This window comes from Anoplopoma fimbria, chromosome 20 (genome assembly GCF_027596085.1).
Source record: "Anoplopoma fimbria isolate UVic2021 breed Golden Eagle Sablefish chromosome 20, Afim_UVic_2022, whole genome shotgun sequence".
In the NCBI taxonomy this organism is placed as follows: Eukaryota; Metazoa; Chordata; class Actinopteri; order Perciformes; family Anoplopomatidae; genus Anoplopoma; species Anoplopoma fimbria.
The window spans coordinates 24290345-24312896 of NC_072468.1; the positions used below are offsets into that span (position 1 = coordinate 24290345).

At 36.3% G+C, this 22552-nt stretch overlaps 2 protein-coding genes across 2 annotated transcripts; both read left to right on the forward strand.

Moving 5' to 3' along the window:
- Window positions 1-2257: 2257 nt before the first annotated feature.
- On the forward strand, window positions 2258-13895 carry tmem106ba (transmembrane protein 106Ba). The gene is made up of 8 exons (XM_054621189.1): window positions 2258-2389; window positions 5985-6189; window positions 7966-8029; window positions 8141-8300; window positions 9958-10098; window positions 10395-10444; window positions 10526-10579; window positions 12167-13895. The coding sequence occupies exons 1-8, from the start codon at window positions 2264-2266 to the stop codon at window positions 12285-12287; spliced, it is 921 nt and encodes a 306-aa protein (XP_054477164.1). The 5' UTR covers window positions 2258-2263; the 3' UTR covers window positions 12288-13895.
- A 3639-nt stretch (window positions 13896-17534) lies between these two features.
- Window positions 17535-21965, forward strand: seraf (Schwann cell-specific EGF-like repeat autocrine factor). Its single transcript, XM_054622188.1, has 5 exons — window positions 17535-17748; window positions 19457-19552; window positions 20289-20393; window positions 21333-21428; window positions 21853-21965. Exons 1-5 carry the CDS (start codon window positions 17535-17537, stop codon window positions 21963-21965), a joined length of 624 nt encoding a protein of 207 aa, XP_054478163.1.
- Window positions 21966-22552: the final 587 nt, after the last annotated feature.

Consider the following 22552-nt stretch of genomic DNA (forward strand, 5'->3'; position numbering starts at 1 on the left):
GAGCGACAATGGTGGGGATTGTGGGAAAACTTGCCTAAAGTAGGAACTTTTTTGACATATTTCTGTCAGCTGACAACTGTTTCCAGGAACTGCAGCCGTCCTACATCAATGAGGTTGTCTGGTTTTTGGTATTTAGGCCAAAAGTTTCCAAATGCTGGCTGTGGTGTCTAATTTTGGACACCATAGTATTTTTAGAATATACTAAATATCATTGAGATCAGCGTCTAAATTTGATGTCATTACACAAGTTATTATTCCTATCTTGGCTGCAATCATATGTGAATATTCCTACAGATAAATGTTCTTATAGACTTTAGGTATGTTTGTATTCAATGGCACCATTTCTCTTTAATTGCATCAGAACACCACATGAGGTTGATTCATGTGTAGGCAGTCAAACAAAAACAGAAGTTCCTACTGTTTGTAATAATAAGTCACATTTTCTTTATTTCCTGTTGAGTTTTAATGATAATGATCCTAGTTAAAGTTTTCTAGTTTGTTCAACTTTATACTCCTTATTCACTGCATTTCAGACACAACTATTGCACTTTAAACTTTATTTACTGAAAGCTTTATTACTTTGCGAATTGAGATTTTACATATTAAAAATATGATAAACGTCTAAAATATGATGCATACTTAACTACAAATAATCCTATTAATTAATATATAACTGTATGATAATCACGGTGGACTGCAACACAGCATATTCAATCAAATACTTAATCAAAAATGATGAGTTTTTTTCAATTAGCCTCACTGTAACAATCTACAATATGAAATTGCTGATTACATTACATTACATTACATTACAGTCATTTAGCAGACGCTTTCATCCAAAGCGACTTACAATAAGTGTATTCAACATAGGTATTCAAGAGAACTACTAGTCATCCAGTTCATAATAATGTAATTAAATATTACATATACCTGTTTAACAATGAGTGGTGGAATGTAACAAGTAAAGGGCATTTACTCAAATGCAAAAGCATAAATTTGTTGTTTAAAAAAAACACCAGCAATATCAAAATGCTGCTTAAATGATAATGCATTATTTATAAACATCCAAACATGCAATACAAATACACAATGCAATTACAGTTATTGTGGATTCTTTACTGTTTTTATTGCTTATTTATAATACTTGTTTTTTTAATCTTGTTTTTCTTTTACTATGTCTCTTGTTTGCACTATAACCTATGCTGCTGTAATCCTGTAAATGTCCCCGCTGCGGGACTAATAACAATATCTAAATGCTGATTAAATAATAATGCATCAGTTATAATGATGTAATTAAATATTACATATACCTGTTTAACAATGAGTGGTGGAATGTAACAAGTAAAGTGCATTTACTCAAATGCAAAAGCATAAATTTGTTGTTTAAAAAAACACCAGCAATATCAAAATGCTGCTTAAATGATAATGCATTATTTATAAACATCCAAACATGCAATACAAGTACACTGTGCAATTATAGTTATAATAGTTTTCTGTCTGTATATATAATATTTCAGTTATTGTGGATTCTTTACTGTTTTTATTGCTTATTTATAATACTTGGGTTTTTTTTTATCTTGATTTTCTTTTTTACATATACCTGTTTAACAATTAGTGTAACAAGTAAAGTGCATTTACTCAAATACTGAAGCACAAATTTATTGTTTAAAAAAAGCAATATTAAAATGCTGCTTAAATGATTATGATTACATTTATAAACATCCAAACATGCAATACAAATACACTGTGCAATTATAGTTATAATAGTTTTCTGTCTGTATATATAATATTTCAGTTATTGTGGATTATTTACTGTTTTTATTGCTTATTTATAATACTTGTTTTTTGTTATCTTGATTTTCTTTTTTACATATACCTGTTTAACAATTAGTTTTTAATCTTAATTTAACAAGTAAAGTGCATTTACTCAAATACTGAAGCACAAATTTATTGTTTAAAAAAAGCAATATTAAAATGCTGCTTAAATGATTATGATTACATTCATAAACATCCAATTATATAACATAATTAATATTTGTATATTAATATTAAACTCCAAAGAAGGACATTATGTGCTGCACTTTAATTAATGTATTTAATGTTTTCTAATATATGTTTTTAACTAAGTATAATTTAAAAAATACAGGACTTTTACTTGTTTTAGTGTTTTTGCATGGTGGGATTTGTAGTCCTACTCTGTCTGTGTTGTGGTGGTGGTAGGGTCCGACCTGTGGATGATCTCCCCCGAACATGAGCCCGTCCAATGGGGAGAGGAGGGAGGAGTCTCCGGCCTCGGCTCCGTCATTCTCCACTGGTGCGTCGAGCCACAACAAACAGACTGCGAGGAAACACAAGTATAAAAACAAGCAGAAGACACACACAGGGACAGGTAAGAACGTTTATGTTTGCAGATTGTGTTGACATGTTAATTCTAATCTTAAATATCTTATTTGTGGTGAGAATAAAGGCTTTCATGTGGGTTTCCTTCCCCCAGTACGTTGTGTCCTAAGCTGCTCAGCTGCTCATCTGATGAGCTGCATGGCGGCCTGTGATGCATCCTGCAGAAACACTCAGCAGGGTGTCTTTGTGCAACAGCCTGCTTGTGTGCAATGCCTCCTGTTACAGTTTGCATGCTGCTGTCCTGCTCGTTTGTGCATAATACTGTATGCAATGCTTGCAGACAGCTGCTGTGGCCTTGCAGACAGAACAGCAGGACTGTGCTGCAGTTTAGGACAGACCAGTGTTGCATCATTAATATTATATTTCCTTTATTGATCCCCATGTGTTGCAGCAGCTCAACTACACAGACACAGACAATAAATACACATACTATACAACTACACAGACAATAAATACACATACTATACAACTACACAGACAATAAATACACATACTATACAATAAATACTACACAACTACACAGACAATAAATACACATACTATACAACTACACAGACAATAAATACACATACTATACAACTACACAGACAATAAATACACATACTATACAACTACACAGACAATAAATACACATACTATACAACTACACAGACACAGACAATAAATACAACTATACAACTACACAGACAATAAATACACATACTATACAACTACACAGACAATAAATACACATACTATACAACTACACAGACAATAAATACACATACTATACAACTACACAGACAATAAATACACATACTATACAACTACACAGACACAGACAATAAATACACATACTATACAACTACACAGACACAGACAATAAATACACATACTATACAACTACACAGACAATAAATACACATACTATACAACTACACAGACAATAAATACACATACTATACAACTACACAGACAATAAATACACATACTATACAACTACACAGACACAGACAATAAATACACATACTATACAACTACACAGACAATAAATACACATACTATACAACTACACAGACAATAAATACACATACTATACAACTACCACAGATGTTAATGCAATCACACACAGTAGCAGTCACCTTCTCACAGTGTGTATGTGGAAAACATTGTGATTTTCCAGGGTGCTTACCGGTACATACAATGCATGTTTTATCTATTTTAAGTTTGGTTTATATAATGGTACAGTTATCCAAGTACTTTACTATTTTAAAGTCACATTTTCTTTATTTCCTGTTGAGTTTTAATGATAATGATCCTAATTAAGGTTGACTGGTTTCCTTAAAGGCACATGAGTGTACAACACTATCTGCCTCAGCCTGGTTTGTGATGCAAAACAATGCATTTAGAGTTACATAATTGTATTTTATGGTTATTTGTGTATTTAACAGGATCACCGCAACGGATAACTCCCCTATGACTACAGTGTGTATGTGAAAACATTGTGATTTTCCAGGGTGCTTACATACAATGCATGTTTTATCTATTTTAAGTTTGGTTAATATGATTAACTTTATTTTGTGAATGATGCTAATGGTATTTCTCGGAGGTGGAAGGAACTAGGAACAGTTATCCAAGTACTTTAATATTTTGAGATACTTGAGTATTTCTAGTTTGTTCAACTTTATACTCCTTATTCACTGCATTTCAGACGCAAATATTGCACTTTAAACTTTATTTACTGAAAGCTTTAGTTACTTTGCGAATTGAGATTTTACATATTAAAAATATGATAAACGTCTAAAATATGATGCATACTTGACTACAAATAATCCAATGATATAATATATATAACTGTATGATAATCACGGTGGACTGCAACGCAGCATATTCAATCAAATACTTAATCAAAATTTTGAGGGTTTTTTCAATTCACTTTAACAATCTACAATATCAAATTGCAGATTATTAACAACGCATCAGTTATAATAATGTACTAAGATATTATATACAGTACCAGTCAAAAGTTTGGACTCACCTTCTCATTCAACTACTTTGAAGAATGTAAAATATAAAACATATTCTGGTTTGTTGAGCATTTGTTTGTTTACCACATAATTCCATATGTGTTCCTTCATAGTTTGGATGTCTTCAATATTAATCTACAATGTAGAAAAAAATAAAAATAAAGAAAAACCATTGAATGAGAAGGTGTGTCCAAACCTTTGACTGGTACTGTACAGTACACAGAAATATGTAATTAAATCACAGTTAATAATCAAAAGGTTGTTGATTACAAAGGAGAAGGTATCAGTCTTAATTCAAGTTATTTCAAAGAACTTTTCATAAAAGTTTGAATGTTAAAATTGATGTTTTAAAGGACTTTAATTTGTTAGAAAAGTATTTGATTGTTATGAGTTATATAAGCCTACTTGGATGAAGTTATTGAATAAAGTAACAATACTTTCGTACTAAGCTTTAACAGGATAACCAGTAATCTGTATTACATTTCTGAAGTAAACATCCCAACAGTGGGGTTGACCTACTTCATAATAACAGTGGTGGAAAGTAACTAAAAACATGTATTCAAGCACTTTGCTTTAATACAATTTTGACGTACTTGTACTTTACCTGGGTATTCACATATTGTAGTGGAAGTCTCAAGTAGAAGTCCTGCAATCTAAATCGTACTCAAGTAAAAGTACAAAAGTATAAGATTAAACTTTACTTATTTTACTGAATTATAATTAATGATGTGCGATTTAATCTGTATATCACTATAACCTTGAAGAAGGCAAATGTGAGGCTACTTTTAATAACTTTATACTGCTGAGTAGCTAAATCAACAATAATACATCATAATTTAATGTTGATTTATATTTATACTTATAATCTAAATCTGCAAAATGTCTTGTTAGTGTAGTGGAGTAAAATGTAAATACAGCACTTGTACTTAAACTTCAACCTCACTACAAGTCAGAGGGGAATATTGCAACTTTTTATGTTAATGTTAATTGCACACAAATACATCAATAATAATACAATGTACAGTATAACAGTCAACACTCACAGGGGTCATTTTTTTGTGCTATTGAAAATGTTGAGCATTAGGTCTGTTCTCATTAAAATAAACCATATTAATAGTCACATTTTGACAAAGTAATCTAGTTGATTTAAATTAAAATGAAAGGAATAAAAGCATATAGAAGAGTTTCTTAAAACCTTTGGCTTTTAAGCATATCATTTTTGAATATAATAATGACGCCGGAGATGAGAGCATCCAAGACGTCACAAACTAGGCGGGGGCCCTGAAGAAATGAAAAAAAAGTCATATTCATTTCAGAAGGATACTACAAAACAAACAGACATTAATCCGTGGTCACAGTCTACTCTCTATTGAGCAGCATGTAAGTACTACGACTGTTTTTTCCTTCACGGACAGTGCACCAGTTTAAGTTTGTTGGCCTGGAAAACGTGTCCTGGAACCAGTCCAGGTTCAATTTCACATTCAAGCAGCTCTGTGGCATGCGGTTTATTCAGCACATCCCGCTGCATCTATTTGTCAGTTCCTCTCCGCTCATGCTGTCCTTTTGTGCTTTGTACAGACGGCTGCAGCTATGGGCAAGTTGCACTCTCACTTGGCCAACCCCAAAGACGAGAGTCAGGACGCGCTGACGGCCTCCGGGGAGTACAAAGACGGCGAGGAGGACGGGAAGAACGGAGACGTGTCCCAGTTCCCCTACGTGGAGTTCACCGGACGGGACAGCGTCACCTGCCCCACATGCCAGGGCACCGGCAGAATACCACGAGGTAAAACGTTCTACATAAAGGTAGTCGTTACTCAACCAGCGTCATCGGTACATTTCTCAATATCATCAAATATTCATGTCTAAATAGGCTCCAATTAGTTCAAGTCCAGAAAAATAAACATCCTACGGTATTATTTCTATAAATCAACAGTTCAAAACTTCTGCTTCATCAGGATTGTGGGACAGTTTGTATTTCACAAGAGTTGAGGCTTGAATTTTTTTTTACGAGCGTACACGCCTCTACCAGGATTTTATTGTGGCACAAAGGGAAAGAATGTGGAGATGGCAGAGCCTGTGACGATCTATCTCAGCCCCGCTTGATGTTAGAAGTGTCACATAAAGAAATAAATGCTTTTGCAGTGAGGGTATCAATGTGTCCGGCTCACGTGTGCCTACATGAAACAAGTTTATATCAACCGAATCTGGAGTGCAAGTGCATATTGTATTTCAATACTCCAAAAGTCTGAATAGAAATACACGTTTCAGGCCTTTTCTATCTGCAGCTAAATTCTTAAACCACAGATGTAGCAAATACACAATAACGTAACAGATAAAACAAGAGAAATACTAAATAAATCGGCCGTATTGCCTCCATTCTGAATCCGAGGCTTTCGTGACAAAGTTAGTCAACTTAATGACATCACAGTTCCCTTTCCATTTTTAATCTCTTCACCAGAATATTTCCGGGTTTTGTCACGATGTTTCATGAAAGATTGATGTCCCTAAATGCTTGGTCTTAAAAGTACAGAACTGGACACACCTGCAACTTTTTATAGATCACACACCTCACACAAATATTTTTCTTTAGGCTTCTGCACCAGCGTTACAAAGCAGGAATCCAGTCAGACCAGGCTTGTCATTTACCCTCTACTCTGTACCATACACATCTAATTTAAAGCAAGGGACTATTCCATCAGTGCGTGAAAACTAGACTTATTTGGCTGTTAATTTTGGTGGATTGAATGTTTTTCTTTTTCAACTTGGACCCTATTTTCCCATGAGTTTGTGTCTTGCCGATCAGCAAGCTGCAATGTAATCGCCGAGGGCAACAACTCACCGTCAGTGTACGTCCCTAAAAGTGCTTGTTTTTGCCACAGACAAGCTAAAATTGCTATGCTAAGCGTCTGACAACATTAAAAAGAGCCTACGGCAGAAATCAAACGTTGTTCTTAACGTTTCTCTTAATCCGGCCCGTTTCGTTAGTGTGTGTCTTGACGGTTCTGTAAACTCACGTTCCATCCACATTGACGAAATAGTCTAAATATTCAGCCGTGACATTGGAAGTCATTTAGCTCTCTTTTCCAAACACCCAGTCACCTTTCCACCAACCTTACGGCCACAAGTCACATGACTAAAGAACAAATAGAAAGCAAAAGATAAGGCAAAAGCTTTTATTTCTCTGTAGGGACCTTTCCAAAAGGTTGTCAGAAATTTACAATAACAACCCCAGCCTGTCAGTGGCAAAAACAAGCACTTTCATTGGACTAAATTGACCATGAAGAGTTTCATCAAGGGATTACTGTCTGCAGTGTTCAATACTAGACCAATATAAAAAATGTCAGTCCCCATTAGTCACCTACACACAAAAACGTGGGGAAACAGTGTCCAGGTTGAGAAATACCTAAGACACCCTTTAAGAATAAAGCAGCCATCAATAAAACATCTATACTTTTAAGTGGGAAACGGTCAGATAAGGCTGATATTCTTCTCAAGAGCAAATCTTTCAAACACAAAAAATGACAACGCTCTCCTTTCCTGTCTTTGAACAATTCAACAGGTCAAGAGAATCAGCTCGTGGCTCTGATTCCATACAGCGACCAAAGGCTCAGGCCGAGCAGGACGTAAGTGTTGGCTGTCCGCATGATGAAACTCAATGAGCACGCAGTGGCGTGGTAAGCTTGGAAGTCCTCAGCGGATTTCAGGGTCTCACTTCTCTTTTCTCCCTCACGCAGAAAGCTGTATGTCACGATATCCGTGGCCCTCTGCCTGCTGCTGTCTGGCCTGGCCGTGTTCTTCCTGTTCCCTCGCTCTATCGATGTCTCCTACGTGGGAGTGAAGTCTGCCTACGTCTCCTACGACCTGGACAAGAGAATCGTCTATCTCAACATCACGGTAAGATTGTGGCGGCATAATCCCCCCCCCCGATTTAGAACAAAACCAGCGTAACAAGTTTGCTTGTGTTTAGGTTTAAGTCTTAAAGAAGTTATAATCAATATTTTTTATATAAACATTACATTACATTACATTACATTTACAGTCATTTAGCAGACGCTTTTATCCAAAGCGACTTACAGGAAGTGTATTCAACATAGGTATTCAAGAGAACTACTAGTCACCAGAAGTCATAAGTGCATCTCCTTTCTTAAACAAGCATCTTAAAGCATAAACCAGAGCAAAAGTATAGTGCAGAGGCAGATTACTATGACTTTCTTGTATGGGAAAGGAGTTGCTGGTTGTGATTTAAAAACACAGAAAATAATAATCGCTATATAATTATGGTGTCTTTCAGCTCATTGTGTTCGTTTTCTGGGCTGCAGTTTTGCCGTTTCGGTTCACTCTCGCTGCTCTCATTAGTGCTGTTTTTGGCTGCAGCAGACAGCTATTTAGAGGGGAAAGAGCTTTAAAAAATGTTAATTTAACAATTAGCTACTTAACACTGTGAAGAATTTAGCAGCTAAAGAAACAAATACTTCCCTCAGGGGTTGGTGGAGGCGAAAATCAGAGGCAGTTGTTTCTGCAACAACCACTTCCTGTGTTGTGCAATTGAGCAAATACAAGTGTTGTCAAACCGACATCATTCAAACTCAATGACAAGCGACGATGTAATACAAGCATGGGCACAGAGTGGTTGTATAATGCACTTCATACAATCGTGCCAAAACATAAAGGTGAAGTCATCTAGCTGTCGCTTAGCAGAGGCTGAGAGGCTGGCGGGTAAAGCAGTGTGTGGACTGAGGGCGGGGAGTGAGGATTAATCAGGCAGTCAATGGCAGTGTAGAACAGGTAATAAAAAATGTTATGAGAAAGTGTGAGTCACCACAACCACGCCAGATCCTTGAGTATTCAGCTGTGACTGCATGCTCAAGGACACACGGAAGCACACACACACACACACACACACACACACACACACACACACACACACACACACACACACACACACACACACACACACACACACACACACACACACCCTAACACATAACCTTCACAGGCTCACGCCTTACGCAGATAAAAAGAGAGTAAATATTGGACTAACAACGGCCAGGTGGACAGAAACTCTACTCAAGATCAGGCGGCCACCTCGGTTTCTGCCAAGTGAAGCGTCTTAAAACTTGCATTATCTCTACTGACCAGCAGGGGGCGACTCCTCTGGTTGTATAGAAGTCTATGAGAAAATGACTCTACTTCTCTCTTGATTTATTCCCTCAGTAAACATTGTAAACATGAGTTTATGGTCTCAATCTCTAGTTTCAAGTCTTCTTCAATACAGCATGATGTTCATTTAGTAAATGATGCTCCATTTAGAGTCAAACAGACCATAAAGCAGGGTATGCTTTAGGGCGGGGCTTACTGTGATTGACAGGTCGCTGCCGTTACCAGAGCCGTATCTGGCGTCACTTCTCCGTATTCCAAATATTGTAACCTCCGTTCATCGGTTGAAAATAAACCAGCATGGCGACAGTCCTAATCCAAGGTCATCACTGGAGCTTTTTGTCATAAAGAACCTTATTGCCATAATCTCACATTCTTATCTTCCTCCATCCAGAGCACTCTGAACATCACCAATAACAACTACTACACCGTATCTGTGACCAACATCACGGCCCAGGTGCAGTTCTCCAAGACGGTGATAGGCAAGGCCAAGTTCAACAACAGCTCAGTGATCATACCGCTGGATGAACGGCAGGTGGGTGGAAATACATTTTACTGCTCACACACACACACACACACAACACTCAGAGGACTCTGCACTGTTACAAATTCAAGACTGGTGAGAAAATCTATTATTAGACGTAACAGAAAATGGACTTGTGTGTCTTTAAATTCTTGTGATATTACAAATCTTGGTACAACTGCTCAATATTGTACCACTTTTCACTAATCAAACAGAAAAACCCACTAAATTATATTAGTTTTTTCTGTAATTTGCATAAATGTGCAATATATGAATGTCAATTGCTTTATAAATTGTGTTTATTGCAGATTGACTACACTGTTCCCACCACCATTGCTGATGAGATGAGCTATATGTTGTAAGTCGCTTTCTAAAAGTCAGAAAAATATACGGTTTACACTTTGAGCATTTGAATAATAAATCACTTCCTTTCTTACAGTGACTACTGCACCTTGCCAACCATTAAAGTTCACAACATAGTGGTGATGATGCAGTAAGTATGACCTCAAACGCATTTCTTTGCATCCTAATGTTTTATTTCAAATATAGTCATACTGTATGTGATATACTGTCTTATTTATCTTGATTTTTATCCTTTCATACATTAGCATCACGCTCAACAACTAGCTTCACACACACACACACACACACACACACACACACACACACACACACACACACACACACACACACACACACACACACACACACACACACACACACACATACTGAAGAGCTGCCCAGAAACAACACAGTCCAACAGCAGACACACGGGCCTTTGGGTTCTCTGCTCACTCACACGTCAACGCAGACATTCAAACAGATTGTAAATTTAGCAAAGCAAACATTTCTTCAAGGCAGAAATAATCCATTCTAGTGGACTTAAACCTCTGTGGTCAAAAGGTAAAATAACAGCCTTCCTTCCCAGTAACATCAGACTGAAACCCAGTGAAAGTCAAAAAAAGAAGAAGCAGCTGATACTGTAACACCTACTCTTGCAATCCAGTGGTTTTATATGCAGACCATAATGCCCTTAACACCACTTACGATACTCCGGTTTGATGCATTTAACAAAAGAGCTCTTTACCCAACGATGACTTAACATCTTGGGAGAATGAATACAACAATTTGCCTTACCAGGAAAACAAAGCAACACAGCTAAAACACAAATATGGATATTCATCAACAAGTAGAGTTGAAAATAATCATTTTTCTTTTGAATGACTCATCATTTCAGAACTGCTTACAGGAAGCTACTGCTAAGCAACGCATTCTTTACAGTCTACATTAGCAAAGAAGTCCTTCAAAAGGTCAAACTAGCCTCACTAAGCTCACATACATCCACAAAGATGACACAGACCAGATCATAGTGACCTTTCAATATTTTATGAATGTCATGATGGTGAGTTAAAGTGACTCAACTGTTCGTGATTTAGAGTTTCTTCCATTTTTTTGGGAGTTTTCCCTTATATATGACGTATGATGTACAGATTGTAAAGCCCCTAGAGGCAGAGTTCTGATATTTGGCTGTATGAAATTGACATGACTTGGTGAGGTTTTTGGGATCACCTCTAATCTTAACTTGTTAAAGAAGGTCAGATTGTCCACACCATCACAGGATTCAGACGTGACGGTCGTCCTGCTTGTGTCTCACCTTGTCATTACATTACATTACATTACATTACATTACATTACAGTCATTTAGCAGACGCTTTTATCCAAAGCGACTTACAGGAAGTGTGTTCAACATAGGTATTCAAGAGAACTACTAGTCACCAGAAGTCATAAGTGCATCTCCTTTCTTAAACAAGCATCTTAAAGCATAAACCAGAGCAAAAGTATAGTGCAGAGGCAGATTACTACGAAAACAATAATTGCAACAGACTAATACGAATATAATAAGTGCTACAAACTACTACGAATAGGATAAGTGCAGTAAACGAATACGAATTCAATAAGTGCAGCGAACTGATACGAATACAATAAGTGCTACGAGGAAGGCTCAGGGTCATCTGATGAGCTGTTGACTCCAAGGGTTTGTTTGTTTGTTTGTTTGTTTGTTTGTTTGTTTGTTTCCCAGGGTGACGGTGACCACGTCATACTTCGGCCACGCGGAGCAGGTCTCCCAGGAGATGTACCAGTATGTGGACTGCGGGGGGAACACCACCTCCTTGCATGGGCGTGTGCAGGTCTACCAGTAAGAGGAGGCAGAAGAGTCGAGGCATCAAACACTGCTGTGGCTGAAGTTCTCGCTGAGGGAAAACTGGGCCGACTTCCACGGAGGGAATCTCTGCTCGGTAACAATGGAACGACGGGAGGGACATAACTTTTCTTTAACTAGTCAGTGGCTCATTCATTCTTAAAAATCCCAAACCACTTTCTTCCATTCATGTGAGGAGATATGTTTGGTTGGTTACTTGTCAAACGGGCTGGTCGAAGCAGAAAGAATTTAGCAGGATTTGCCTCGAGGTTTGTTGTAATTTTTCACCCTGGTGCCAACTAAACAGACACGTCACTTGTTAACAGCAGCAGCTTCAGATATGATGCACTTTAACATGATCAATAAATCCAGATATTAATAAGACTCTATACCACTTTGAATGAGAGTAAAAAAAACAAACCCTGAGCTGTTCCCACCTCTTCCTGCGCTTTCCTTACTCTTTTTATTGTGTTTCATCAAAATATGATTCTTGATATTAGTGCAATATAGATGATGTCATTAGATTTTTCGGCTTATTTTTATTTTTACTTTGAGTACAGGTAGTTTATATTTAGCTAGCTGTTATTCACCGGAGTGATTCAAAGGCAAATGTGACTACTATGATGACTGCAGCTTGTTACGAGGAGGTTACAAAATAAAGGTTTTTTTAAAAGGGAACTGTGGGAGCGTTACAGGGTTTGTGTAAGATACAGAAATGTGTAAATGTGTACGTTCTAGCTTGCTTCAGAACATGTTGTATAAAGAATCATTTCTGGAGCTTTCTTCCCTTTTAATAAGGTCATTCTATTTTTTTGTGTGCTATGGTTTCTTTTGCAATAATGTGTTTGCTATTTTACCCCAATCTGCATCTATAACTTGTGTCATGAGTTTATTGGTATTTTTGGGTTTTGAAATAACTACGACTTCCTTTTGTGACATGATTTCATTTTGTTTTGGCATTTTCAAACAGATCACTTAATGTACTGAGCGACTTTTGTCTGACAGAAGATGCCCGAAAAACACTTAAATGTCCAAAATATGAATTATTTCCAAGTTTTCTGATTTTGGTTCAGTTGTGATCGCACAGGTTCAATATTACGCTGGAACATTATGTGCGTTTCTTTATGACCGTTGATACAATTTCTACATTCATCATAAGAAATCCTAGATCCAACCCTTATTGATATTTGATGATGACGGACAGTGTAGATCTGAATACTTTTCTGTTACTGTTATGCCTAATGTATAGCTCTGCTGAAAAGCTGAGCCGAGCTTCTGCAGAGATGGTTTGAGCTGCAGAAACGAACCTCGCACACTCTGAATAATGTGACTACGAGCCAGGCATCATGACGCCGCAGAGGTTTGATCGGTCATAAGAGCCATGGAATTGTATTTGTGACAAAGTTGTATGGAACTATTGAAACAAGCACATAAAATAAATCATAGACCGCCTAAAAATGTATTTAGAAAACCACGTGTTCAATCCAAAATATTCAACAATAAAAAATGAAAGTCGCATAAGAAATACATATCATCAGACATATCATTGTTACCTCTACACAGTGGTTTTCTGTTTTTCATGCATGAAGCTGAAAATAAAATCATGTCTAATTTTGAAAGGTTTCTTGGATTTCTTTGGTGGGCTTGTCGTTTTCTCTGTACACACTGGGTGGCGCCGATTGGTCTGCTTAACAAGAGCAACACTCACATTGCTGTTATTCCACTGTTATTGAATTACATGCTTTCAATTATGATAAATGAATCTGTAAAATATTAGAAAAAGCAAAAAAATAAAGTTTCCAAGACCCAAAGTAAACATCTTCAGATGTCTTACTATGAAAAATCACAGATATTCAGTTTTTAGGATAATAGAAGACAAAAAATACATTTTTTTTTTAGTTAATCAACTTTCAAAATAGTTGGTTATTTATTTTCTTACTATTTGTTTCAGCTATTTTCAGTTGAATTTACTGCATGCAACATGCAACAAATTACATCCATAGTAATGATAGGGAATTCAGTAAAAGAGGAACATCAGGCAGACTGAACAAACTACAAACTGACAATCTTTCTATTTTTTTTTTTTAACATTACCAGTAATGGGGCTAAAATAGAAAGAAAAATGGAAACTCCCCAAAAAAGTTTCAATTATTTGGGAGCATAAATGTGATTATCAAATTCCATACCAATGTGATCATCCAGTTTTGATATTTATTGAGTACAAATTTCAATTTTACACAGAACAATGTGTGTCATCACCCTGAATGTTGACAGCTAAAAGCCAAAAGGTAAGGAGGGAAACGACAATGTGGCCAGTTATTGTCCAGACAGGCTGCTCTGAACCAAACTGTTGAATGACTGAACTATTGGTTCCACCACTAGAGGGCACACTTACAAAAAAACTAACATTGTATGTCCATGTGTTGCTCAGTACAGGTACCCCAACACTCCTTAATGGAGCCAGAGGAACAAGATGTCTCCAGTGTATGGCGCTATGTTCACATCTGTTGAAAACATCAGCTCACTTCCTCTCTGAGATCCAGGTCGTTGGTTTGGACCAGAGCGTTACTGGGATGCATGAGGCCAAAACACATACACAACCAGTAAGCACACTCAGTTTTCTTTGTGTACTGAGCCAGTATTTTGGGAGACATTGGCACCAGCTTCATTATGATTATTGTCCAACTGGAACATATTCTGCCTCACTTCATACTTTTGTGTCAACTCTAAATTTATATGAAGTTAACCGACTTGTTTTAGGAAGAAATATCAGACTTGGCCTTAATTATTCCAAAACATCATCTTATTTTTAAATGACTTATTTCCAGGAAACTTTGCAAACTGTGCAACTAAACTAAACACAGATAAACAGTCAAATATAATTCATTAAATAATGAAGTTAAGTTGTATTCTGATTCCCCAGCCAGTCTTCAATCCACATGGACCTAAACACAACAGGACTATCTCAGGCTGAGCTGTCTGAAGTTTCAACGTTTGTCTCTCTGCCAACCAGTTTATCGATCCGCCTGACTACTTTGCAAACTGGTAGCCAACATACAGAACTTTGTACAAACTACCATTGTAGTTTATGGCATACAAGGTGTTTGAACTTACTGGCTTTTCATGGGAAAATGGCAAACGTTATGAGCAAAATCTAATTTTCATACGGAAATCTACTTTCCTGTGAGCTCCCGGTCAGTAGGTTTCCCTGGACAGAGTCCCCACAGAGAGGACATACACATCCGCTATTGACCTGGTTGTGTTTTTGCCATTACAGCAGACCTCCCCCCCTTACCCCAGACTTCATATGGACCCAGGACTTTCTCTCACAAGGTAAAAGGAAATGGCTTTCCCACATGTCTTCTACATGAACACACAGAAGTCCTGCTGTCTGAAAATAACAACAAGTTGGCTCCACACTGAACCATTTATTTCCCTTCACAAGAATGAAAACTGGTACTAGAGTATGTCCAGTGGAGGTTTGTGTTCCCCATAATGAACATTTAAAACATTTGGACAATCAGATTAGAATTAGACTCATACAGAGCATATTCGAGGGTCGGTTCAACCAAATTACAAATCTGACTATTTTCATTCCAATAAGTTAATACATTTTGTTTATGGAGTCAACAGCGTGAAAAATAACATTAAAAACATTCAAAAGAAATGTGTCTTTCTGGAAACAGTGTCCCTGTTTATCTGCATGACAACAAAAAAACATACCATCAATAGTTTTTATGGAATAAGCAGTTCCAAAAAAGGGCATCTTTTTAACGTTTCATTTTTCACCATCTGTTGTATGTAGATGAGGACAGATATCTACAGAGATGCATATCTCACAACCTGGACAAATAAATATTTGTTTCAATACTTGAGGTAAGTGAAACATTTTGCATCTTTTTATTTTTAATTTTGGTATCCTGACCCTGTAAAACAATGTCCCATCTCAATGGATCTAAGATAATACACCCCATACCACAACCCATGTGACCGCAATATTGATACTGGGAGCTTGTTGTTTACATATCTGCGTTAACATAAAGGTTTATGCTCAAGCTTTATTTCACTATATGACGATAATTTGAATACTAAAAACTGAAGTCTTCCTGCACATTTAACCCCATAACACTGTAAAGTTAAGACTGTTAAAATAATATTATTATATAACTATTCCACTGAATCATATATACATTGTTTTTTGTTCCACCTCATTCACTAAAGCTAAATAATGATAAATACAAATCCAAGACATGAAGATTTAGGATTGCATCATCCCATCTTTCTGCAGGACATATTCAGTATCTTTGAAAAGTTTAAAAGTTGAAAATAAACTTCACTTCAACTATTACTTTTAATAAAGTCTGGCTACACAGAGTGAGTTTGCACTGACTGACCAACCAGTGAGGTTTGTATACATATTTAGCCAATAAACTGAAAAAAGTGGACAATCTTATTTGTTGTTCAGGCAACTAGTAAGCTACTTTATTCATTCATTTATAATTGACATAACTCATGACTTGTAGACATTGTACGTTGTTGGTCATCATTACTTTTTATATATATATATTTATATACTTTCTACACCTTCTTGTAATACATAATAGTTTATTTGTTTGCCTTTCTTTGTTCAGCTTTATTGTCTAATTTCTATTTTAAGTAAATTGCCCTGTGTCCATTAAGACAAAAGAAAAGTTTTTTCTTTAAGTTATGAACTTATATTAATGTCTTTACTTTTAACTACTTTTTGTGTACTTTATTCATTCATTTATAATTGACATAACTCATGACTTGTAGACATTGTACGTTGTTGGTCATCATTACTTTTTATATATATTTATTTATATATTTCTATAATACATAATAGTTTATTTGTTTACCTTTCTTTGTTCAGCTTTATTGTCTAATTTCCATTTTAAGTAAATTGTCCATTAAGACAAAAGAAAAGTTTTTTCTTTAAAAGAAAAGTTTTTTCTTTAAAAGAAAAGTTTTTTCTTGAAAAGAAAAGTTTTTTCTTTAAGTTATGAACTTATATTAATGTCTAATTTACTTTTAACTACTTCTTGTGTACATGTGGAACTCATCCCACTGAGCCAGCCCCATTCTCCACCCACCTCCACCATCACTAACCTCCTCCATCTCCAACAACCGCACCATCTCTCTCTCTCTCTCTCTCTCTCTCTCTCTTTTTCCACATTTAAGACCCCCCCCCCAAAAAAACAAAAGAAAAGAAAAATCCCCCCCTCCAGACATGGGTGTCGTGGGTCTCTCTCTGGCCCTGCTCCTGGCCGCCTTGGTCGCCCTGTGTTCGGCTGCTCGCTCGGACGCGCCCCGGGGAGTCTCGGTCGGGTTCGTTTTCGACCCCAAAGCTCAGTGCGACCCGCAGTGCTCACACGGAGGGATCTGCATCCGCAACCACACATGCTTCTGCTCCAAGGGCTACGAGGGGGAGAGCTGCCAGTATGGTGAGGTCACAACCCTCTTCTCTGTGTTAATAGGATCCATGTATGTTGTTTTAACCTGTCAGTATTTGTATAACTCATAATGTAGTGTTTTTCCTCCTGGAGAATAAGTTATGCTTATACAGATTTATGGATAATACAATAAATACCTTGTCATCATTTAGTATTGTACAGTGCCAGTCAAAAGTTTGGACACACCTTCTCATCTTATATAACTTCATGACAATCAAATACTTTTCTAACAAATTAAAGTCCTTTAAAACATCAACTTTAACATTCAAACATTTATGAAAAGTTCTTTAAAATAACTTGAATTAAGACTGATACATTCTCCTTTGTAATCAGCAACCTTTTGATTATTAACTGTGATTTAATTACATATTTCTGTGTACTGTACAGTACCAGTCAAAAGTTTGGACACACCTTCTCATTCAATGGTTTTTCCAAGTTGGCTTATATAAGTCATGACAATCAAATAAATTAAAGTTTGATTATTAACTTTTACAAGCTTAACAAATTTTTCCAAGACAATCAAATACTTTTCTAAAACATCAACTTTAACCTCAAAGTTCTTTAAAATAACTTGAATTAAGACTGATACATTCACCTTTGTAATCAACAACCTTTTGATTATTAACTGTGATTTAATTACATATTTCTGTGTACTGTACAGTACCAGTCAAAAGTTTAGACACACCTTCTCATTCAATGGTTTTTTTATTTTTTTCTACATTGTAGATTAATATTGAAGACATCCAAACTATGAAGGAACACATATGGAATTATGTGGTAAACAAACAAATGCTCAACAAACCAGAATATGTTTTATATTTTACATTCTTCAAAGTAGTTGAATGAGAAGGTGTGTCCAAACTTTTGACTGGTACCTGTCAGTATTTATATAACTCATAATGTAGTGTTTTTCCTCCTGGAGAATAAGTTATGCTTGTACAGATTTATGGATAATACAATAAATACCTTGTCATCATTTAGTATTGTACAGTACCAGTCAAAAGTTTGGACACACCTTCTCATTCAATGGTTTTTCCAAGACAATCAAATACTTTTCTAACAAATGAAAGTCCTTTAAAACATCAACTTTAACATTCAAACATTTATGAAAAGTTCTTTAAAATAACTTGAATTAAGACTGATACATTCACCTTTGTAATCAGCAACCTTTTGATTATTAACTGTGATTTAATTACATATTTCTGTGTACTGTACAGTACCAGTCAAAAGTTTGGACACACCTTCTCATTCAATGGTTTTTCTTTATTTTTATTTTTATTTTTTTCTACATTGTAGATTAATATTGAAGACATCCAAACTATGAAGGAACACATATGGAATTATGTGGTAAACAAACAAATGCTCAACAAACCAGAATATGTTTTATATTTTACATTCTTCAAAGTAGTTGAATGAGAAGGTGTGTCCAAACTTTTGACTGGTACTGTACAATTAAATGCAATTAAGCCAAAGCAATAAGCAGGTTTTAATGTTTCAGTGTAATGCAGATATGTTTTTACAAAGATTTGTGTCAGCATAAACCAAACATATTCCTACACTGATGGGAAAATGCATCTAGATTTTAAGACATATTCCTCACCCTAATAGCTTTTTTCCCTTCTTACTTTTACAGTAGATTAAACGTCTCTTTATTAAAAGTAATGTCAAAATGTTGTGTGTTTTTTTTTTAAAAATGCAGCCAACTGTTATCCCAAATGTAAGAATGGAGGAACGTGCCTTCGTCCTGGAAAATGCAGATGTCCACCAGGGTTTGGAGGAAGATACTGTCACAAAGGTGAGCAGGGTTTATTTGCTGTCATTTTGTAAATTGATTATTTGGAAGAGGAGGAAAATCTGTCTCAATGCATTTAATGTGAAACCATCCTGTAGGCCTGATAGCTGTATGTATCCTGTATTTTCATTCCTCCATGTGGTACAATAGAAATATCTCATTACATTTCGACACACAGCTGTCCCTCTTTTATCACACACACACCAGATTCCTTCTAACCTCCAGTTGAAAACCAGAGCAGCTGGATTTTTTCCCCAGTAACAAAACTGCAGCAGTAGTTCAGTAATCCTTTTAAAGACGGTTATATTATTTATGACTTAATATCTTAAAGTTTGCTTTCCTTTTTTGTCAAAATCTTAACCAAATGAAAGGGATTCTGTGTTTATTCATCAAATGTGCCTGTCAGAAATCTTTGAAACAGCATTTTGAGACGGTATTTTTTCCAATCTTTGAGCTGGAGGGAAAAAGACACACAAAACATGTATATTTTTCCAAGATTTTCTTTAATAGTTCCAAATTTCTAGAGAATTACTGGACAATTTTACTTATTAAGCTTCTAGAAATAAAATGAAAACCAAGAAACCACTGGTAGACGTATGCAACTCGTGACTAGGAGTCAAGAGTACACTTTTTTAGTTTTTTTAAAGCTGTAACAAGCTAAAAAAAAACAAGGTTGGGAAGCACTGAAGGACTGTCTCATCTCTGCTGCTGGGTGTGATCTGTGTCTGTCTCTTGGCAGTGACGTGTGACGGGGGATGCTGGAACTCAGGAGAATGCACCGCCGTCAACGGAGTGGCCAAGTGTATCTGCCCCTCGAGCTGGACCGGCTCAAGATGCCAGGAGGGTCGGTTTTATGGCCGTGTCTAATCACCCTATTAACACCAAAAGGTCAAAGTAGCCAAATTGAGCCGGTTTCTCAGTTGGAGCTGTTCAACAGCAGCCGCCGGCTAAAACATTTAAAATGCTTTTTCTTTGGTTCCAAGCTGCTGTCAGGATGGGAAGCGTTCAGTTTAACCCCCGCAGCAATTCATCTAACTCAGTGGTTATGAATGGCATTTGAATTTATGGCTCATGAATGATGGTTCTTGGCAGTAAATCGTAGCTCAAGCAGATATTTCTCCGGATCTTATCGAGTTATATAATCTTTTGGTACACTAGAGAAGCAAAAGAACACTTCTCCCTTTTTTCCTGACAAAGGTTTTTCCTCATAATTTAAGGCTAAATAGATACAATTGATTTGATTTGACTTTTTAACAACATTTGCAGGACAACAGTTTGTACTAATGTGCACTACATGAGAAATTAGGGCTCTTTAGAACTTAATCAATGTACTTTTTGTTGTTTAGAATAACAATTTAGCCAATCTTCTACATTCAAAGTGTCCATACTAGTGTCCATACTTCTGAAATGTGTTTATTTGCTTTTTGAAGAGAGTTAGACGAGAAGATTGATACCCCTCTCGTGTCTGAACTCTAAATATGGAGCTACGTAAACCACAACTTCTTGTTTTGTACGGATTATACAAAAAAGATATATGTTAAATAAGTGAACTTTAGAGGTGTCGGTAGGCGGGTTTTGATACCTTTTGGGCAGAGCTAGCTGTTTCCCTGTTTCCAGTCTTTATGCTAAGCTAATTGGCTGCTTTTCCTAAAACTTTATTTATTTCTGCACCTAGATCATTTTTCCGCCTCCAGTAAATATGAGTCCCTCTATAGCTAAAGCTCAGATTTGCTTTTTCTGGAACTTAAAGAATGTCTTTTATACGGTTTTGTTCTCCTTGCAGCGATCTGTCCCCAGGGCTGTAGGAACGGGGGGGTCTGCGTGGCTCCAGGAATCTGCAGCTGTCCGGAGGGATGGCTGGGTGGAGCCTGCCACACTGGTGAGTTTCAAACCGCTCCCAGAGACCGAGCATCAGTTCTTTCAATAAGCACGGTTCATTCTGTCTCTCTCTGCTGCTTGTCAGAGGTTTTGTTCCGTTCAGGTTAGTTTGTGCTTCCCCAAGGCTCCCTATAAACTGTCTACATCTTACCGAGATGACAAATGTTACAGATATCAGTCTGCTAAACAGCTTAGAATGATATATATATATATATATATATATATATATATATATATATATATCGGATGTATGTGTCTGCTAAGGGAAGGTTTTCAGCTCAGTGTTTTTCCAGATGTGACAGACGTGGAAAGACTTTTCACCTCTGGATTTGTGGATTCAAAATCTCTTCAGTTATTTACTTGATTCTCAGGTTTAACAATTGATTAATTCTTTTTTTTTATATCTGTTTTTCTATCGTCTATAGCTGTGTGCACTCAGTCCTGCCTGAATGGAGGGAAGTGTATTTCTCCAGAGAAATGCCGCTGTCGCCCCCCGTACTCTGGCCCTCGCTGCGAGGAGAAGAAGAAGTTCCACTAGTGTTACATTGCTGGGGTCAAAGGTCAATGTGGCCCAAGAAAGAACTTCATGCTGATGAGGACATTTTCTTTTTAAGCTGAAACATCTTTTCTACCATATATGTATTTCTTGTTTGAGAAACCTTGAACCGGTGTAATGTTCTCATTTGATTGTGTAAACAAGTACTGTACTGTGATTTGTGTCATTAAATGAATAAAAGAGTGAATTGCATCAATTCTCAAAGCTCATTTAAACCAAGCAAAAGCATAGAAATAGTACATTTTCTTTATTTTGTTAAATGTAACTTGTACCACAGTGTAATCTGGTGTTGTCAGAGATTTTTTTTTAATATAAAACAAAACCCTATATATAACTCAAACAGGTTGTCAATACTTTACCCAATCAAAAAATATATTTATGAAAGGAAAAAAGAAAAAAAAAAAACACATTTCAATTTCGTTAAATGGCAACATATGGTGATGTATTCAGTCTAAAACAAGTTACTGATGTGTACCATCTAGATTAAGCATGACTAATAAAACATCCTTCCATTATGTTTCTCATAAGTGAAAAACAAACAAATCATTTTGGTAAAAAGGCTAAATTGT